Raw genomic sequence first — 18,942 nt, 5'->3', positions numbered from 1 at the left:
AGCAGCAATGTCCACAATAGCCAAACTATGGAAAGAGCCCAGATGTACATCAACAGATGAATGGATAAAGAAGATATGATAGATATATACAATGGAATATTATGCAGCCATCAAAAAAATGAAATCTTGCCATTTGCAATGACCTGGATGGAACTAGAGGATATTATGTTAAGTGAAATAAGTCAATCAGAGAAAGACAATTATCATATGATCTCACTGGTATGTGGAATTTAGGAAACAAGGCAGAGGATCCTAGGGGAAGAGAGGAAAAATGAAACAAGATGAAACCAGAGAGGGAGACAAATCATAAGAGACTCTTAATCATAGGAAACAAACATGGTTGCTGGAGGGGCTGGGGGTGGAGGGATGGGGTAACTGGGTGATGGACTTTGGGGAGGGTATGTGTTGTAATGAGTACTGGGTATATAAGACTGATGAATCACAGACCTGTACCCCTGAGAAAAATAACACATTATATGTTAATTAATTGAATTTAACTTAAAAATTTTTTAAAAAATAAAGTGTTACCAGAACAGGAAAAAAAAATGAAAAAATAAACTGAACAAAATGAGATACAAGCTATAAAAACATTATATCACATGTTTCTGACACAGTTATTTACCTTCATGCATTCTCCACAGAAGTATTTTTTTAAACTCTAGGTTCTGATCCATAGATGAACCATGAAATCAATGTACACCATCTCTGGAATCTGCACAGCATAGAAGCAGCAGAAAGGAAAGGGTTAAAAGTTTTTGTTATTTCAGATCTCCCTTTTAACGTTTGTTTTAAACTGTCCTATAACATGTGTAACCTCTTAATACTAGAAGAATGTAATATAGAAAATTATATGAAGCTCAGCTTAATTGTGAATAATGCCTGTTTAACCACAATGTAGATTTGTTCATGCAATACATTTTATCATGGTTGTCTTACAGATCTTTTATTTTTATCTTTTTAATATCAACCTTAAGTGACAGAAAGTCGCTTTTTTTTTTTTTTTTTAATGCAAGTGCACCTCTTTAAACTCAGCTAATCTGTTTACTCTTTTGGTGATTCTCAGGATGCGCCTGTGGCTTAAGCACACAACTGCTGTTGCAAATGAGCAAATTAAGACCAGGGTCTTTATTTAGATTTTACGCCAAGTCCAGTTAAAAGTGGAAGCAGAGGCTTGAAACTGTTAACCCAGTGACATACAGGCCATAAAAAATGGGGGGAGGGGGGAAATCAGAGGTACCAGTGGTGTATTCTATTTGATGGGGGGTAGGGGGGAGTTAAAAACAAACCTGGAATAAATGAACTTTCTAAATTTCCTCTACACATTTACTATACATTTAGCCCCTGTTAACCATTAAGAACGTCCCAGCCTCGCTGAGTCCGGTGATTTTCCTAAGACAAGTTTTCTGTCTCCCAGATATTGGGAACGGAGAGGTGCAGTTAAAGATTTTGAAGGTGGAGTTTGGATTCTGACAGCCTGGCTTGGAGGCTAGCACGCAGGCCCACCAGTGGTGTGTCATCCTGCAAATTATTTAACCTCTCCAAGCCTCACATTGCTCATCAGGAAAACGGGGATGAGTTAGTAGAACCTATCTCTGGCCTCTTTTGATGGTTAAACGAGAGTCAGCAAAAACGTTTGGCACATAAATATTAACTGACTCTTAAGCTTTTTTTTTTTTTTTAACTGAAAAGACGTGGGAGTGTTGAACAGAAAATAATTCTCCTTCTTGTAAAACCCAGATAAACTTTTGAAGAATTTAAATATAAGCAAATGAGGCGGAGAGGAAGGGACAGATCCCTTCCTACAATAGGATTTCCTGCTACCTCTTCGCTACTGAAAATCATCTTCTTAAACCCCCTGCAGGCCCCAGTTTACACTCTCTGGACCCCATGGGGAGGAATGGGGCGGGGAGTGGTGTGAGAGGTCCGCACATTTAGCGCTCTCCGGAGTCGGGGCTGCGGCGCCCGCGGGAGGGATGGGGGCCGGCAGCGCGGATGCGAGCCGGCGCCCGCTGCTCTCCTGCGGTTTGCAGTCGCGAGAGACCCGGCGGGCCCAGCCGCGCCGCGGGCTCCGCCTCCAGGGCTCTGGGCACCGCCCCGACTCCTCCTCCGCCAGCCCTTACCCGGGCCCGCTGGCCGCCGCGGTTCCAGTTGCGGCCTCCGGAGCCCGAGCCATGAGAGCTGCGGGGCCGGGGGCGCGCCCGGGGCTGGCGCTGCTGCTACTTTTGGCCGGGGCCGGGGTGTTGGCCGCCGCCTCGCCCCCAGCCCTGCCGCTCTTCAACGTGAGCCTGGACGCGGCGCCCGAGCTGCGCTGGTTGCCCGTGCTGCGGCACTTCGACCTGGACTTCTTGCGCACCACGATGGCGCACATCCTCGGGTGAGCGCGGGCGCGGGGCCCGAGCCCCGGGGCACCGCCTGCGGCCTGAGTCCGCGTGCCGGAAGCCCATATGCGTGCTGCCGGCTGGGCTGTAAACCGAGCCGCTTTACCCCTCCCCGCCCTCGGGGACCGTCTTGCCCTCGACCTCAGCCTCCTCACCCGCGGCCTCAGGAGCGTGCGGGCTCGGCGGAGACCAGAGCTGGCATTTGTTGCTGCTCTGGGAAGCGTCGGGCTTGAGGAGGATCGGAGCGGCTGGTTTGACTTTCAAGTTCGGTGTCACCAGAGGCACGCCCTTCCCCCAGACATTCTGGGTCAGGGTGGCGTGCAGGTTGTCACCCGCCTGCTCAACGCAGAGTAGGGAACGCAGCCCACACCCCTGTTGCAGGTCTGGCGAGTTTCCCCAAGTCCGCCCCTTTGGGGACCACACTCGCTCGCCCTACCTCCCTTTCCGAATTTTCTTTTTCCCCTTCGGAATGCTGCGGGTTGGGTGATGCCGGGCCTGGGCTGTCGCACCCCTTCGACCCCTGAGCAGATCAAACACCCTCGTGGTTCTTCATTTTTAGGAATAAGGTCCCCAAGTGGGTCCACGCGTTGATTGGAAAGGTGGTCGAGGAGCTGGCGCGCTTCCTGCCCCAGCCCTTCACCGACGAGATCCGTGGCATGTGCGAAGTCCTGAACTACAGCCTGGCCGACTGCCTGCTACTCAACCTGGTTTACGAGTCCACCGCGTGAGTGTCCCACGCTAGCGTGGATTAACTGGGATTTACCAGGGACTCCTGCCACATCTGGCTGGGAGGAGACTTATTTCCAGTATGATAAAAATAGGGTGGTGCCGGGGCTGCCCTGAAACTTCCAGTGCTTCCTCTTTGCCTTTCTGGGTAAATCTGAGCAGCACATCATGAGCTTCGAGAAGGAAAGCAGCTTCTCTGACCGCAACATTGACCTTTTCCTCTCCCCAAGCCCCTCTTTATCCCTCTACCAATTCAGGTAGTATCCCACTTTCCAAACTCAACATGTACGTTAACAGGAAGTTTTTAGAACTAACCCCAATCTCATATGGACCGTCTAGGTAACCCAGTGACCCTGCACCCTTATAATGCAGGGGGTCATCCCAACACTCATTTGTCCCCCTGCATTTATCCCTCCATGTTTGTCATGGCTGGAGATCCTGGCTTCTCTTTCAGAGTCTGTACCCTCCAGGGCTGGGGTCACAGGGAACATTGTTCTGGCTAATAGGGAGAGCCAGTATTTGGTAGGCAGGGTGGGCAGGATAAAATGGCACACAGAAGTGAAAGCACTTAAGAGTGTGTAGCTGATCCCATGCAAAGTGCAGGGAGAGTCTTAAGTCTTATTGGCTCAGTAGTAGGTCCTGGAAGTAAGAGAGGTTTGACCTGGTTTCTGCCTTCGGGACTTACTGTTTTGCCACCAGACCAGCCTTATCTAATGACATGCTTAATAGCTTTTGGCTGCCAAAAGATATGGGGGGAAAAAAGGGTTCTTGGGATAAGGCAGCTTTACTGTCCCCTGGTATCTTCCCTGAACCCCTAGGCAGGATAGGTTAAGAAGCACGGAGTGCCTTCCTCTTTAGGGAAGTGTTTAAAGACACAGATAAGACAAACTTGTTAAATGAACATGCTTTTCAATTGAACCAAGTTAATTTTACCATTCCTCATCTCCTACCCCCATCTTTTTCCTATTCTGACATGTGACTTTCTCAGTTACAAAAAAAGAAAAATTTTACTTCTACGTTTTTTGTTGTTGTTGTTGTTGGAGTCTATGTATTCAAGCAGATTTAAGCAAAAGTTCTAATAAAAACATTCTAACTTTTGGATTTGATATTAAGGTATGTATTGAATTGCCTGACAACAAAAAGCACCATCAGATGCCATTAGAATTAACAAAGGAGGGGGGTGCCTGGGTGGCTCAGTTAGTTAAGCAGAGAAGCTTCTTCCTTCAGCTCAGGTCATGATTCTGGGGTCCCAATCCCTGCATGGGCAGGCTCCCTGCTCAACGGGGAGCCTGCTTGTCCCTCCTACCCGGCTTGTGCTCTCTCTCGCTATCTCTGTCGCTATCTCTGTCTGTCTCTCTCTCTCAAATAAATAAATAAAATCTTAAAAAAAAAAAAAAAGGGGGCACCTGGGTGGCTCAGTTGTTGGGCATCTGCCTTCGGCTCAGGTCATGATCCCAGGGTCCTGGGATTGAGCCCCACGTTGGGCTCCCTGCTCCACAGGAAACCTGCTTCTCCCTCTCCCACTCCCCCTGCTTGTGTTCCCTTTCTCGCTATGTCTCTCTCTGGTCAGATAAAAAAAAAAAAAAAGAACAAAGGAAATGTTCTGTTCACATTTCTGATGTAGGGCTTTTTGAATCAGAATAATACTAGCTACCCTTTACTGAGCCTCCTGAGTGCCAGGCACTGGGAATGGTTATTACCCGTTGTGTAGAAACCAAGCTTCAGAAGGGAAAACTTGCTGAAAGTCAGGTGCCTGGTGAGTGGTCAGAGCTGCTGCTAAAAGCTCCTGTGTCCCCAGCACACTGCAGTACTTCCCCTAAAGCCCGCAGCTCCCCTCTTGTTCCCCTGAGCTTGTGGGCTACCTCACGCTAAAATATTTGGCTTACGGGGTGCCTGAGTGGCTGAGTCGGTTGGGTGTCTGACTCCTGATCACAGCTCGGGGCTTAATCTCAGGGTCGTGAGTTCAGGCCCCGCGTTGGGCTCCATTCTGGGCGTGCAGCCTACTTAAAAAAAAGTACTCGGCTTGACATAGAAATATTGTTTTCTTGCCAGTTTTGAAAAATTCTCTGGGAGAGATTCCACAAACTCTGCTTTAGCCATTTCCAGTGTTTTATCAGCCCCCTCTTCGACATCAACTCTTTGAGGACCAGAAATACTGGGAAAAATTTAGAACTAACCAAACTTCCTTTTTTAAACAAACAAAAAAATTAAGTAACATTTATTTTCTCCTATTATAAAAGTAATATGTAGTCCTTATAGAAAATTAGCAAATACAGAAAAGAAGGAAAAAATTAACCACAATTCTGCTATTCAGAAATGACCAACAGTCTTTCAGGATACTTCTCCGTTTTGTTTGTATGGATGTATATCTCTTTCCCCAGAACTGGGTATGCTGTCTTTAAGTATTTTTCCATAGAACATTACATATTCTCAGAAGAAACAGACACTTAGATATCTTAACAAACCTCTTCCTCCTTTCCACAAAATACTTCTTTCCAGCTGGGAGTTCTTTTTTTTTTTTTTCTATTTATTTGAGAGAGAGAGAGCATGAGCAGGGCGGAGGAGCAGGAGAGGGAGACGCAGACTCCCCGCTGAGTGGGGAGCCCGACGGACCTGGATGAACCCGGACAGACTCGGGACTCGATCCCAGGACCCTGAGATCATGACCTGAGCTGAAGGCACACACTTAACCGACTGAGCCACCCAGGTGCCCCAGCTGGGAGTTCTTTTAAAAGTTCCTTTTCTCTTACTAGCTCTGTGCAGGGAGCCCTGATGGGGACAGGGAAAGTGCCAAGCCCCTCAAGAGTTGACTGTTTTCCCTCAGAGGACAAACTGAAACATTTTGTGGAACAAAATGATTTAGTGCCCTTGTACATGCTCTGAGAAATTCATAAAAGAGAAGTGAGTTTGAACTAGCTTTGAATGGTATGTTAAATAGACTACATACTGCCAAGCAGAGGAATAAGCAAAGTTCTGAGGTCTAGCTGAGCCCAGAATGGGTCAGTTTCAGATTTATTTATTTAAAGATTTTATTTGTTTATTTGAGAGAGAGCATGAGTGGGGGCAGAATGAGAGGGAGAAGCAGACTCCCCACTGATCAGGGAGCCTGACGTGGGGCTCGATCCCAGGACCCTGGGACTATGACCTGAGCCAAAGGCAGATGTTTAACGGACTAAGCCACCGGCGCCCCTCAGATTTAGATTTAGGATGAAATTCTCTTTCCGTATCTTTTCACTGCCATGTGTGCTAAGGGCAACAGTCTAATAACACCAAATGAACACTGATGAGGTGTGTCTAGCTGTGCTTTTCATCTTGAATTGTGAATCCATAGGCTTGTACAAGGATCACCTATCATATGTATCCATTATAAGAATTGTTTTACTTTAAGGATTTGTTTTTTAAATGAAACCTCATTTTCCTTTTTCTTATTTTTCTCATTCATTCATATTGTACTTTTCTATTTTCTCAGATTCTGCACCAGTATTGTGGCTCAAGACTCCAGAGGCCACATTTACCATGGCCGGAATCTGGATTATCCTTTTGGAAATTTCTTACGCAAGTTGACCGTGAATGTGCAGTTTTTAAAGAATGGGCAGGTATAGTTTGTACACTGTAATATTCAGAAATCAGAGAGACTTGCTAACCAAAGTTTGCAATCACTAGGATGGCCTGCTGCTTAAGTGTGTTATCAGTTTAAGGTATAGAAAACATCAAACTCCCGGAAAAACAAAACCACCAGAGAGGTTTACGTCCATTAGGCTCGTGGAAAGAAGGGTCATTTATTATTATTGAGCATCTATTTAAAGAAGTCAGCCAGTTTTCCTTAGGGAAATAACTATCAATATGATCAGTTGTCCATATCAGCTCTTTCTCAGCTTTCCCGTGTTGAGGCTCCTCCTGGCATAGGGAGGGGTTGCGTGGTGCCATGGCTAGAAACAGCCAACTTTGAGGTCCGACAGTCCTGGGTTTGAATTCTGTTTCTGTCACTTACTTCCTTTGAGAACATGGGAAATTATTTAGACACATTTTGCAGACTACAGCCCAGAGAGGTTAATAATTACTTTATGGAGGTAGTTATAAAGGTTACATGAAGTGATCTCTGCAAAGCATGTAATAAATGCTTGATAAATAGTGGCCAAGTGATAAATGGTCCTTCATTCTATAAGTATGATTGACCCACAGCACTCTCCTAAGTATGATCTTTAAGAAATTATACTTAGATCATTTTATTTTCATCATAAAAATACAACCTAATATGTACTGTTTTCACATTTCTGTGTAAACATCTGGAGAGACAGCTTTAATTAATGTTCATTGAGTACACAAAGCATGTTATTGCCATGAAACAACCTGCTAAAGCCAGATTTTGGCTTTGGGGGACACTGTTTAAGGATAAGGACTATATTTCGTATGTTCTTTGCATTTAGGGGTTGAGTCACAAATACTACAAACTCATTTATTAAATACTTGGTCATCTGCTTTTACAAACAAAAACTTTTTCTCATAAAAATGAAAACAATACAGAAATACATAAAGTGAAAGTTTCTCATTTTTCCATTTCATTCCTTTACTTCGCCACTGTTAACAATTTGGTTTATAGCTGAAGAACTACTTCAAAAATGGTTTTAAGTGGTAACAATGACAGAATATACATGTATACTAAATTCCTAAAGGAAATCTGCTAAAATGTTAGCAGTTATTACTGGATGATGGGACAATAATTACTTTAATTGACTACTTTATGCTTTTCTCCATTACCTACAATAAGCAGAAATTCTTCTAAGTAGACAAAGGAATAAATGCAGTAAAAATAAATTATTTCAACGGTTCTCTCTAGAACTCATCCTTTTTTTAAAAAAAAAAAAGATTGTATTTATTTGAGAGAGAGAACAAACAATGGGGAGGGACAGAGGGGGAGAGAGAGAGAGAGAGAAGCAGACTCCATGCTGAGCAGGAAGCCCGATGCAGGACTCGATCCCAGGACCTGGAGATCATGACGTGAGCCGAAGGCAGATGCTTAACTAGCTGAGACACCCAGGCACCCCTAGACCTCACCCCAAATGTTGATGCTTCTTTTGTTCCTGTGTGTCCTGGAGCGCCCATGAGAAATAGTCTGCTGGTATGGCTTGACTCTTAGTGCTCAAGTTATTATTACCAAATCTAACGGTGTACACTTGAGTATTGTCTTTATGCTAAGGGCTCATGGCCAAGAAATTGTTTTGCTAAATTAAGAACAGGTTATGTACAAAATAATTAATCTCTTATTCTTGAATATTGTTCATAATTTTCGCATACCATTCTTCATTAGATCCTCACCACAGCCCTTTGAGCAGCACAAATCAACATTTTCATCCTTATTTTCCATGTGAGAAGGGGAGGCCTTACACAGAGGACGTTTCCCCAGCTCACACTGGGGAGAAGTGGCAGAGGCAGGACCAAAGCCCAATGGCTTTCTTCCCCCCCAAACTCAGACCGTGTTTTAGAGTTTCTTGCTACAGCTAAGGGTCTGTTTATGTTAACTGACTTGGCAGAAACAATGGAAAGCACGGGCATTTAGAAATAAAGACAGTTTTTCAGAGCCACAAGATAAAAGAGTTTGCAAATTATACCCCAGAATCATTTATAATTATGTGTTATCATATCTTGGAAACTACAACGTGATTTTTACTTTCAAACTTTAATTTGCTCTGCCCTTCAAGAGTGACCCTAATATGAGCGTCAGTGTGTCATATGAATGAAGTGACAGTATGATTATTTTTTTTCTTCATATAGTTACATTTTGTAAAGGCTTTAGCAGCGAGGGAGAATTATGCCCATTTTACTGCCGTGAATGGAAGTGGGGAGAATTCACAGACAGCCCTCAATGAGGGGGACCTGGGTGGCTCAGTCGCTAAGCGTCTGCCTTCGGCTCAGGTCACGATCCCTGGGATCGAGCCCCACATCGGGCTCCCTGCTCAGTGGGAAGCCTGCTTCTCCCTCTCCCACTCCTCCTGCTTGTGTTCCCTCTCTCGCTGTATCTCTCTGTCAAATAAATAAATAAAATCTTTATTAAAAAAAAAAAGAAAAGAAAGCCCTCAGTGAGCTGGGAAAAGGTCATTAAAAAACTAAGGCCACTGCATTTTTTCTTTGTAATTTAGCTACCTTAAATTATTTTTACAACCAGATGAGGTAGAAATAAATGAAGAAAAAGATTACAGACTTTAGATTCAGCTTTTTTTTTTTTTAGGTCTTCTATAAATGGCTTTTATTTATGTATTTTTTATTAACATATAATGTATTATTTGTTTCAGGGGTACAGGTCTGTGATTCATCAGTCTTACACAATTCACAGTGCTCACCGTAGCACATACCCTCCCCAATGTCTATCACCCAGCCACCCCATCCCTCCCACCCCCCACCATTCCAGTCACCCTCAGTTTGTTTTCTGAGATTGTCTCTTATTGTTTGTCTCCCTCTCTAGTTTCGTCTTGTTTCATTTTTCCCCCCCTCCCCTATGATCCTCTGTCTTGTTTCTCAAATTCCTTATATAAGTGAGATCATATAATTGTCTTTCTCTGATTGACTTATTTCTCAGCCTTTTTTTTTTTTAAGATTATTTATTTATTTATTTGGGACAGCCTGGGGGGGCAGAGAGAGAGAGTGGGTGCGCAGTGCACAAGCAGGGGGAGACGCAGAGGGAGAGGGAGAAGCAGGCTCTCCACAAAGCAGGGAGCCCAACGTGGGGCTCAATCCCAGGACCCGGAGATCACAACCTGAGCCAAAGGCAGATGCTTAACTGACTGAGCCACCCAGGTGCCCCTAAAATTCAGCTTTCTAAGGAAAAATATTAACCCAGGCCTATTTGCTTCTCAAAATAAAAAATATTGGTTAGCCTTTATTGAACAGGCACATTCTAAGTATCTCTTTAAAGAAATGAAATCTGGTATCTGCAGTAACTGCTAGAGTGTGATTTTTCTCCTCATAGTCCTATAGTGGTATCTTGCAACCATTGGAGCTTGTTACCTTAATTTAAAGTGGAAGTGATCCCTATAACTCATGGGATAGCCATGAGGATTACATGAGAGATACATGTAAAATAGTTTTTTAATATTTAAAATTTAAATATGATTATGACTGGCAAACAATCTCACTTATTTCCTCTTACCTCACAGAGCTTATAAGATGCATGACTTATGATCAAGTCAACACAAGTTTTTAATCGGAGCCCATTTGCTATTTCTAGGATGGAGTTTCTCAATCTTTTTAGGGCATGATCCCCTTTGGTGAAGCCTATGATCCCTTCTCAGAATGTTTTATAATACACAAAATAAAATCTATGGATTACAAAGAAAACCAGTTATGTTGGAGTATAGCCATTTCAATGTTAACACTTTTTCTCAACACATTAAATAGTAAATTTTAGCTGTGCATCTAATAACTCACATAATGATAATTATGAGTGGTGTTTCAGGATATGTAATTATACCATGTCAAGGTAGGTATGATAGCGTTATATATGTGGAAATATCTGCCGTGTCTGTGGTGGCAGAATCATAGGCCCTGCTGTGAGCACAGGATTTGTTACGTGCATCCATTACTAAAGGAGTGAAATTTCAGTTAGAAATGAGTGAAAATAAAGATGTACCTTTTTTCCCATGCAAGATCATAGACCCACTGATTTCTATCCATGGAACCCCCAGGTTAAACCTTCCAGAAAGCTATTTAAGAGTTTTTATTATGTTGGAACTTATAAGAAAAAAAAATCCATGAGGGGCACAAAACAGAGGATTTCAATATATGTTTGGTGGGAATGGCAAAATGATACCTATCTCTTGATTTCAGGTTGCATTCACAGGAACCACGTTTATTGGCTATGTAGGATTATGGACTGGTCAGAGTCCATACAAGTTTACAGTTTCTGGCGATGAACGAGGTAATCAAAACACATTCCTGAGCATTTTTAGCCATATTCCTGGTCAGTTCTATCCAGGTACTTCATTTGCTCCCCCAACTGAACATATAGATGAATCCCGACTACACTACTAGCAAGGACTTCCAGCCTAGTCGGGGGCGATGGGCAGTGTGCATATAAGCAATGAAGATGATTTCAGGTAGTGATGAGTGCTACAGAGAACGTGAAACGGGGCGCCTGGGTGCTGCAGTCGGTGAAGCGTCTGACTCTCAGTTTCAGCTCAGCTCATGATCTCTGGGAACTGAGATCAAGCCCTGCAATGGGCTCCGCACTCAGTGTGGAGTCTGCTTCGGATTCCCTCTCCCTCTCCCTCTGCCCCTCCTGCTTGTGCTCTCTCTCTCTCTCAAATAAATAAATAAATATTTTAAAAAAGAGAGAGAGAGAAAGCAAAACAAGAAGATGTGATAGAGAACGCAGGAGGGGGTGGGGCGGTTACTGCGGGTTCCGTAATCCCGGAGCCAGGTCTGCAGAAGCTGGGGGAATTCTAGAAACGAAACAATCCTGGCAGATTCTAGAAACAAAAGATGGTAGTGTGGTTATAGCATGGGAGACTGGCATTAGAGGTGGAGAGGAAGACTGAGGAGTTTGGATTTTAAGTGTGATGGAAGCCCTAGGAGGGTTTTAGGCCAGGAAGGGAATCACTGTGGCGGCTACCTAGAAATTGGATCGTGTGGGGGTCACCATGGAAGCAGAAGACTGTTAGGAAGCTCTTGCAGTCACGTATAGGCTGTGTGATGGCTTCCTACAGGCAACAGCTATAAAGCACTCCACAGCTTCCTGGGCACTTTCTGGTCAGTTTTCTCAGTAGACCTTCTCGACGGTCCTGTCAGACAGGCAGGGCTGATAGATCGACCCCACTCATGATGCAGAGGAGGAAGCTGAGGCTGGGAGGTGAAGTGGAAAGGTGGTTCTCAGACTGGTCTCCCAGGTCCTGGCCCAGTTGCTCTGTTGGTTATACGACCCCGCTGCCATTCCCCAGGTCTCAGGGACATCAGTCAGTTCCACAGAGCGTGGGAAACCCAGAGGTCCACAAACGCTTGTCTCTGTCCTCAGGAACTTGCAGCTGAGCTAAGAAGAAAGACTTAAAGTTTAGTGTTGGTCATTGGACGAACCCGATCGACTTCACGTTGCTGTTTCCTTTGGTTAGGTCTGTTCTTACCTTTTTACATAAGGCTTTAACAGGAGGCTGCTGGCTGAGTATGTTATCAGCGTCCAGTAGTCAGTTCTTTATCCTAATGGGTTTCTTCAGCATTTTCTCAAAAGTCAGCTATGAGCAAGACTGATTTTCTCTCTTTTTTTTTTTTAAGATTTCTTTATTTATTTTAGAGAGAGAAAGAGCAGGGGACAGGGGCAGAGGAAGAGAGAGAATCCTCAAGCAAACTCCACATTGAGTGAGGAGCTGGACGCGGGGCTTGATCTCAAGACTCTGAGATCATGAGCTGAGCCGAAATCAAGTCGGCTGCCTAACCGACTGAGCCCCCCAGGTGCCCCATTGTGAGACTGATTCTCAACCAATGGTACTCAGACCACAGATGACAGTTACTAAGGTTTTACACAGAATGTCTGTAAACAAGTGTATATTTAAAGGGTGGGTTTTGTTTCCATCATTTTGTGACTCAAACTGTTTAACAACTGATTAGTAGAACCTAAGGTATTTGCAGTTTAAAAATAACTGAGTTCTTCTATGACATGCACATTTAACTGAATACTGTCAAACTGCCTTTTTAATACTTATTTTATCCTTATTTTAATGAAAACTAGCTCTATTTTAGTCTGCTAAGATGGAGTTAAAATGCCTGAACAATAAGGTAAGATGTGTCTGCTAATAGAGATAAGATATTCAGTTAACTTTCTGGACATTATGGAGAATGCCAACAGGGCCTCTGACACCCCCCCCCCCGGAAAAGGTAGGGCTATCAGGGGGACCAATAAATGGTGTAGAGTTTGGGGAGGCTTAACAAACCACCCGGCAGGTAAGATCTCAGACTCGAGAGCCAGCCTGCCCGGTGTCTGTGTGGGGCTGTCACCTGCTTGCTCGGCAACCGCCACCGCGGTGTTGACCCTGTGCTTCAGTCTCCTCACCTGGAAAGCAGGGGATGAGGATGAACTGCTTCATGGATGTGACGCTCCCAGAGCGGTGCCTGGCACAGAGTAGGGGCCATGGAGCACTTACTTGTCATGGTCCCATCTCTGGGCCTGACCTCCGAGCCCCAGATTGGAATACCCAGCCACCTTCTCGGCCTCTCCACGTTGATGGCTGCTAGCGGCCTCACCCTTGGCATGCTTATGCAGAGCTCTTGCTTTTTTCTTTTCCCCTCTTCTTGCCCTCACTCTGCCCCGCCCCAAACCTGTTCCTCTCCTGGTTTTTCCGTGTCTCAGGATACGGCACTTCTTTGCGCTGCACTGATTGTACCGGGAGAATTTTTTGACCAGTCATTCCCTGGGTCTTAGCTCCACCACGCAAACCGGGCTGTCCCTGACCATCCTGTCCACCTGCACCGCTCGGCTAGCTGCCGTCATACCTGTGCTGCTGGGGTAGCGTCTCATCTGGCATCACGGCTTCTCACCCTCCTCTAATTCTTTCTCTTCCCAGCAGCCGGCCTGCCCAGGTTGGTCCCCTGTTTAAAACCTGCACTGAATTTCCATTCCATTCCTAACAACTCCAGAGTCCTGACTGACCTCAGAATTCCGTGTGCTCACCTGCTGCACACCATTTTATGCCTGTCTCCTTCTCCCTCGTTCCACGGGCACCAGCATCTTTCTTTTTCTGCCACCTGCCAAGCTTGTCCCTGCCTTAGGGCCCTGACACCACGCCTTCTGTCTGGAATGTTCTGCCCGTCTTAGCTCAAATGTCTACAACTCATTGAGGCTACCCTGAACATTCCTCTCAAAAAGAACCCTCCCTCATTACTCACGATTACATTATTCTGTCTTATTTTCTTTATTACAGTTACCAAAATTTTGTGTGCTTCATGGCACCCTAATTACTTCTGTTTGCTGTTAAATTCCAAGGGACTGGACCAGATCACAGTATGGCACATAGTAGATGCTCAGTGCTTATGTCTTGAATGAAACTGTTTCTTTGGAAATAAATCCCCAACAAAGATTTTTTTAAGATGTTAAAAAAAAAAAATTTTGGAGAATGACTGTAAATTTGTATTTTTTTTAAAAAATGTGAGCCCAAATCAAACTTAAAGTTCTGAAAGGTATATTCTCTGTAGTCTTCCTAATCCTTATTGAGCCACTTCTGTTGATAGCTACATACTTCTGCTTTGCCTGGGATGATTAATCAAATTATTTCCTTTCACATAATTATCATTGCTTCTAGGCACAAAAGATTATGTATATGTAAAATATGTATACAGAAAATTCATGTATACACACACAGAATATTTCCAAATCCCTAGAAATTTGTATATATATATATATATAAATCACATTTTTCTATGGGTGCCATGAAATTTGAGCTTTATCTTTGAAAACTGGATGCCAGTAAAATCACTCTTCATCCACCAACTTTTCTCTCCCATCAGCTTGTACTATGGGAAAGAAATAAGATATAAGGAATTTTAAAATGTGGAACTGGGGCAACAATTCGTATTTATTCTTATTGTTTCTTCCTCAACTCGGCAGACAAAGGCTGGTGGTGGGAGAATGTGATCGCTGCCCTTTTCCAGAGACACTATCCAATCAGCTGGCTTATCCGCACTGTGAGTACTCTTACTATTGAGCCCCGCACACCCTAACTTCATCTTCTGTGGGTTCATGTTGTAATGCTCTGTGTTACTTAACAATGTTATCTTTCACGTAAGAAGCTCCTAAAAAGGATAGGCATCTAAGGGTTTGCAAAATGCATATCAGCCTTTGTGATAATAAGTATCAAAGATAAACAGAGCTGGACACTAGTTAAAGGAGTAGTTATAAATTATAAATTTCTAGTTATAAAATAAGTCATGGGCATGTCATGTACAGCATGGTGATTATAGTTAATAATACTATATGGCATAAGTGAAAGTTGTTAAGAGTAGATCTTAAAAGTTCTCATACAAGAAAAGAATTTTTTTGTAACTGTGGATGGTGACGAATGTTAACTAGACTTATTGTGGTGATCATTTTGCAATATATGCAAATATTGAACCCTTGCATTGTACACCTGAAACTAATATAATGTTACATGTCAGTCATACCTCAATAAAAAGAAATCAGTGGTAGGGACAGATCAATCAGTAGTGTACTATTGTAGTAGGGAAGAATGTCCAGGTGAACTGAACTCAACTTTGATTTGTACAGAGGTGACCAGGTGTTTTAAAGGGAGTATGAGGGAATAGAGAGGGATGTCTCTGTAGAGAGGGAGACGTGAAAAATTACAGAAAGTGTAAAAGAGGGGTTGTCCACGTCAAACGTATCTGGGGTTGCTAACTGGTGCTCATCCAAGGTAGCCTTCTACCCTCCTGCAGAGACTGGAAGACAGGGGCCCTATCTTTAAGCACTGGCTGGAACAAACAGTAAATTCTTTGGGCAGCCTTATTTTCTCAGGCAGGCACTAGAAGAAGGGCTAGGGTCACCTTAGGGATGTAGCCTTGAGCTGTTAGAAACTCTGTTATGTTTGTTCATGTCCTTATAGGCCAAGGTTAAGGCCTTATCAAGGAGAGGGCTCAGAGGAGCCTAGCCAAAGATTGGTTAAGGAGAGAATCTTTGTTACAGGCTACAGTTTTAGCCTATAGCCTACTCTTGATAACTGATTGAGATAAGAGATAACAGTATGCTTTTTCTGCAGATAAAAATGTACCCTCCTTTTAGAATCTCCATTTGCAAATATCAGAATTAGCAAAACAAAGGCATTAGAAAGTAGTTCTGCACACAACAAAAAGAAAGTTTACTTTACATGACCTATTAGATAGACAGCAGAGTTCCAGGCCTCATATAAATTCTAATTTGTAATTTGACCACATTTGGTGCAGGATTTGGCCCTGCCCAGCTTTAACCTTTTTGGCCCTTCTTCGACTAGCTCTAAATGATCTTAGTCCCTCTGGACTTGGAGTTCTCCTCAACCTCTAACCTGGGTACTTCCTAAAGATGTTGACAAACTGTGTATCCTTCATATCTTTTATTTTTTTAAACATTTTTTTTTAAAGATTTTATTTATTTATTTGACAGAGAGAGAGCAAGCAAGCATAAGCAGGGGGAGCTGCAGAGGGAGAGGGAGAAGCAGGCTCTCTGCTGAGCAGGGTGCCCGATGTGGGGCTTGATCCCAGGACTCTGGGATCATAACCTGAGCTGAAGGCAGCCGCTTAACTGACTGAGCCACCCAGGTGCCCCATATACTTCATATCTTTTTAAGATGACCTCTAAAACTTTTTTTTTTTTTAAGATTTTATTTTTAAGTAATCCCTACCCCAACATGGGGCTCGAACTTACAACCATGAGATCAAGTGTCCCATGCTCTACCAACTGGGCCAGCCAGGTGCCCCTAAAACTTTTCATAAGATGAAAGTGTATTTTGAATGTTGCCATTTAAAAATGAAACTAGAATTTAGATCTATCTGGTGGACTCTAACAGCAAAATGATTTTTAAATGTTTTAGATAAAATTTACATACAGTGACATGCACAGATCTTAAGGGTTTAGTTCAATGTGTCTTGGCAGTTGTACACACTCATTTATCCACCCATGTAAGCACCAACAAAACAAGATACAGAACATTTCCAAGTCCCTGGAAATTTCCCTCCTGTTCCCTTCCCGACAATTCCTCACCTCCTCTGACACCCTCCTCCACTGAAACCACTCTTTGACCTCTGTCACCACAGACAAGTTTGCCTTTCTAGAATATGTATAAATGAAATCCTAGAGTACAGACTCTCTCTTTCACTCCGCCCAGTGCTTTTCTAATTCATCCATGTTGTTTGTATCACTTGCTCATTCATTTTTATTACTGAAGAATATTCAGTTGTATGAATATGCCACAATTTTCCTATTGATAGACATTGGGTTGTTTCCAGTCTTGGGCCATTAGGAATAAGCCTGCTATAGAAATCCTTGTACAAGGCTTTTAGTCAACATGTATGTCCATTTCAGTTGAGTAAGTGCTTAAGAGTGGAATTGCTGGGTCATAAGGTAGCTGTATATTTAATTGAGGTATAATGCCATACAATTCACATGCCATACCATTCATCTATTTAAATTATATAACTCCCTGGTTTTAGTATAGTCAGAGTTGTGCAACCATATCTACAATCAATTTTAGAACCTTTTCATTCCCCTAAAAAGAAATCCCGTACCCACGAGCAGTCACCACCCATTTCCATCACTTCCTGAGCCAGAGAGATAAGGTGCATGTCCCACCCTGACTCTGCCACCTGAATGAAGCAAGTCATCACCACCTTCAGTATTTCTTACTGATGTTCTTTGGCTTTTTTCTCATAGGATTCTGTTAGAGGCAACGAATTATTTGATAGTTGTTGCAGGATGGTGTAGGTGACATAAAACAGTGTTCCATGACTCCTATTGCCTCCCTTTATAATTTTGCTGAGTTCAGAACCAACCAGTTCAACCCTAAATACCTCACCCCCTAACAGTAAGATGTATACAGGAGAGGAAGGCCCACAAAGCCCCGCCCCGGTTTGACGGTGTATGCGCTGAATGATGGCACCTTTGCAGGCGCTAATATTTTGAATTGTTCTTTTGTTTGACTTTATCCCCACCCCTGACACTGTGCCTCGGCAGTATTCAGGATGGGTGAGCAGAAAACGTACTTTCCAAGAGTGATTTTGAAGATGCAGGTGGGAAGGGCATGCTCTTCCCCAGGACGTTCTTGAGCAGATCAGCTTGAGCAAGGAGCACCTATGGAAGCTGAAGATACGGAAAGCGATCCCCTTAACTGTCCATGCCACAGACCTTTGGAAGTCTTCATGAGCCCCCGGGGGTATCCGAACACCCTGCTCACTGCTCTGATGTAGTATGCTGTCTTCCACCTCCAAGCCTTTGCTGAACTATTCCATTGAGCCAGAATTGTCTTCCCCAGCCCCACGCCCAACCCCACAACCACCACTTTCACCAGCCTGACTTCCCTTTGTCCCTTTGGCCTCAGCTTGTGTGATACCTCCCCGGGATGCTTCCTTGATGCCCTGGGTGAGGGTGGGTCCCCTGCTATGGCTTTTATAGCAACTGCTTCTCCATGGTGACACTCCATACATTGTGTCACCACTGCCCATTGACTTCCGTGTCATTCTTGGAAATTTGGAGTGAACAGGTCTCCACACCAGCACAGTGCCTAACATGGAGTAGGTCTTCAGGAAGGACCTGTTGAAAGAACAAATGAATGAGGAAACATGGGGAGTCCTTTGTGAAGGTGACCTGCCTAGAAAGCACGTGGCCCATGGTTGGTGAGCCAGGCCTAGAACTTGTCAACAGTTCTTTCCTTTTATGAGAAAAGTCCGGCTGCTGTCGGCTCCCCACTGAGGTTTCTTCCACCTCGGGAGCTCTGATGACAGGAGGATGAGGTCAGAGCAGTTTGAGATGGTAGCCATGGCTTAATCTGTCAGGAGAATGTGCTTTGGCCCATTTGTCCATCAGTTGGTATGGATAACTGCTGTGGGTGATGATGCTAACGCAGGTTTGTCTTTTTGTTCAGACCCTGAGTGAGTCGGAAAACTTTGAAGCAGCTGTGTATAAACTGGCCAAGACTCCCCTAATTGCTGACGTTTATTATATTGTCGGTGGTACGTCCCCCCGGGAGGGAGTGGTCATCACGAGGAACAGAAATGGCCCAGCAGACATTTGGCCTCTAGATCCTTTAAATGGAGCGTGAGTAGAATTAAGATTCTGGTCATTTTGTATCAATAGTGTTTTTCAACTGGTGAAACTAGAGGTTTTTATATATTTTTCTTC

General features: G+C 43.9%; 1 protein-coding gene across 4 annotated transcripts in view; it reads left to right on the top strand.

The window, feature by feature from the left end:
- Positions 1–1,988: 1,988 nt before the first annotated feature.
- Positions 1,989–18,942, top strand: part of NAAA (N-acylethanolamine acid amidase) — a 32,380-nt gene continuing 15,426 nt past the window's right edge. For 3 of the 4 annotated variants that reach the window (XM_078068780.1, XM_078068779.1, XM_078068781.1), the window contains exons 1-6: positions 1,989–2,374; positions 2,938–3,102; positions 6,574–6,700; positions 10,926–11,016; positions 14,689–14,765; positions 18,686–18,858. In XM_078068780.1, coding sequence (XP_077924906.1) covers positions 2,172–2,374; positions 2,938–3,102; positions 6,574–6,700; positions 10,926–11,016; positions 14,689–14,765; positions 18,686–18,858 — 836 coding nt within the window. In that variant the 5' untranslated portion in view covers positions 1,989–2,171. The remainder of the gene's footprint in view (positions 2,375–2,937; positions 3,103–6,573; positions 6,701–10,925; positions 11,017–14,688; positions 14,766–18,685; positions 18,859–18,942) is intronic. The other variant, XM_078068778.1, reaches the window with a different exon arrangement.

Source organism: Halichoerus grypus, chromosome 3, assembly GCF_964656455.1.
Source record: "Halichoerus grypus chromosome 3, mHalGry1.hap1.1, whole genome shotgun sequence".
In the NCBI taxonomy this organism is placed as follows: domain Eukaryota; kingdom Metazoa; phylum Chordata; class Mammalia; order Carnivora; family Phocidae; genus Halichoerus; species Halichoerus grypus.
Note: the sequence above shows the minus strand (reverse complement) of the source record. Positions and strands in the feature narration are given on the sequence as shown.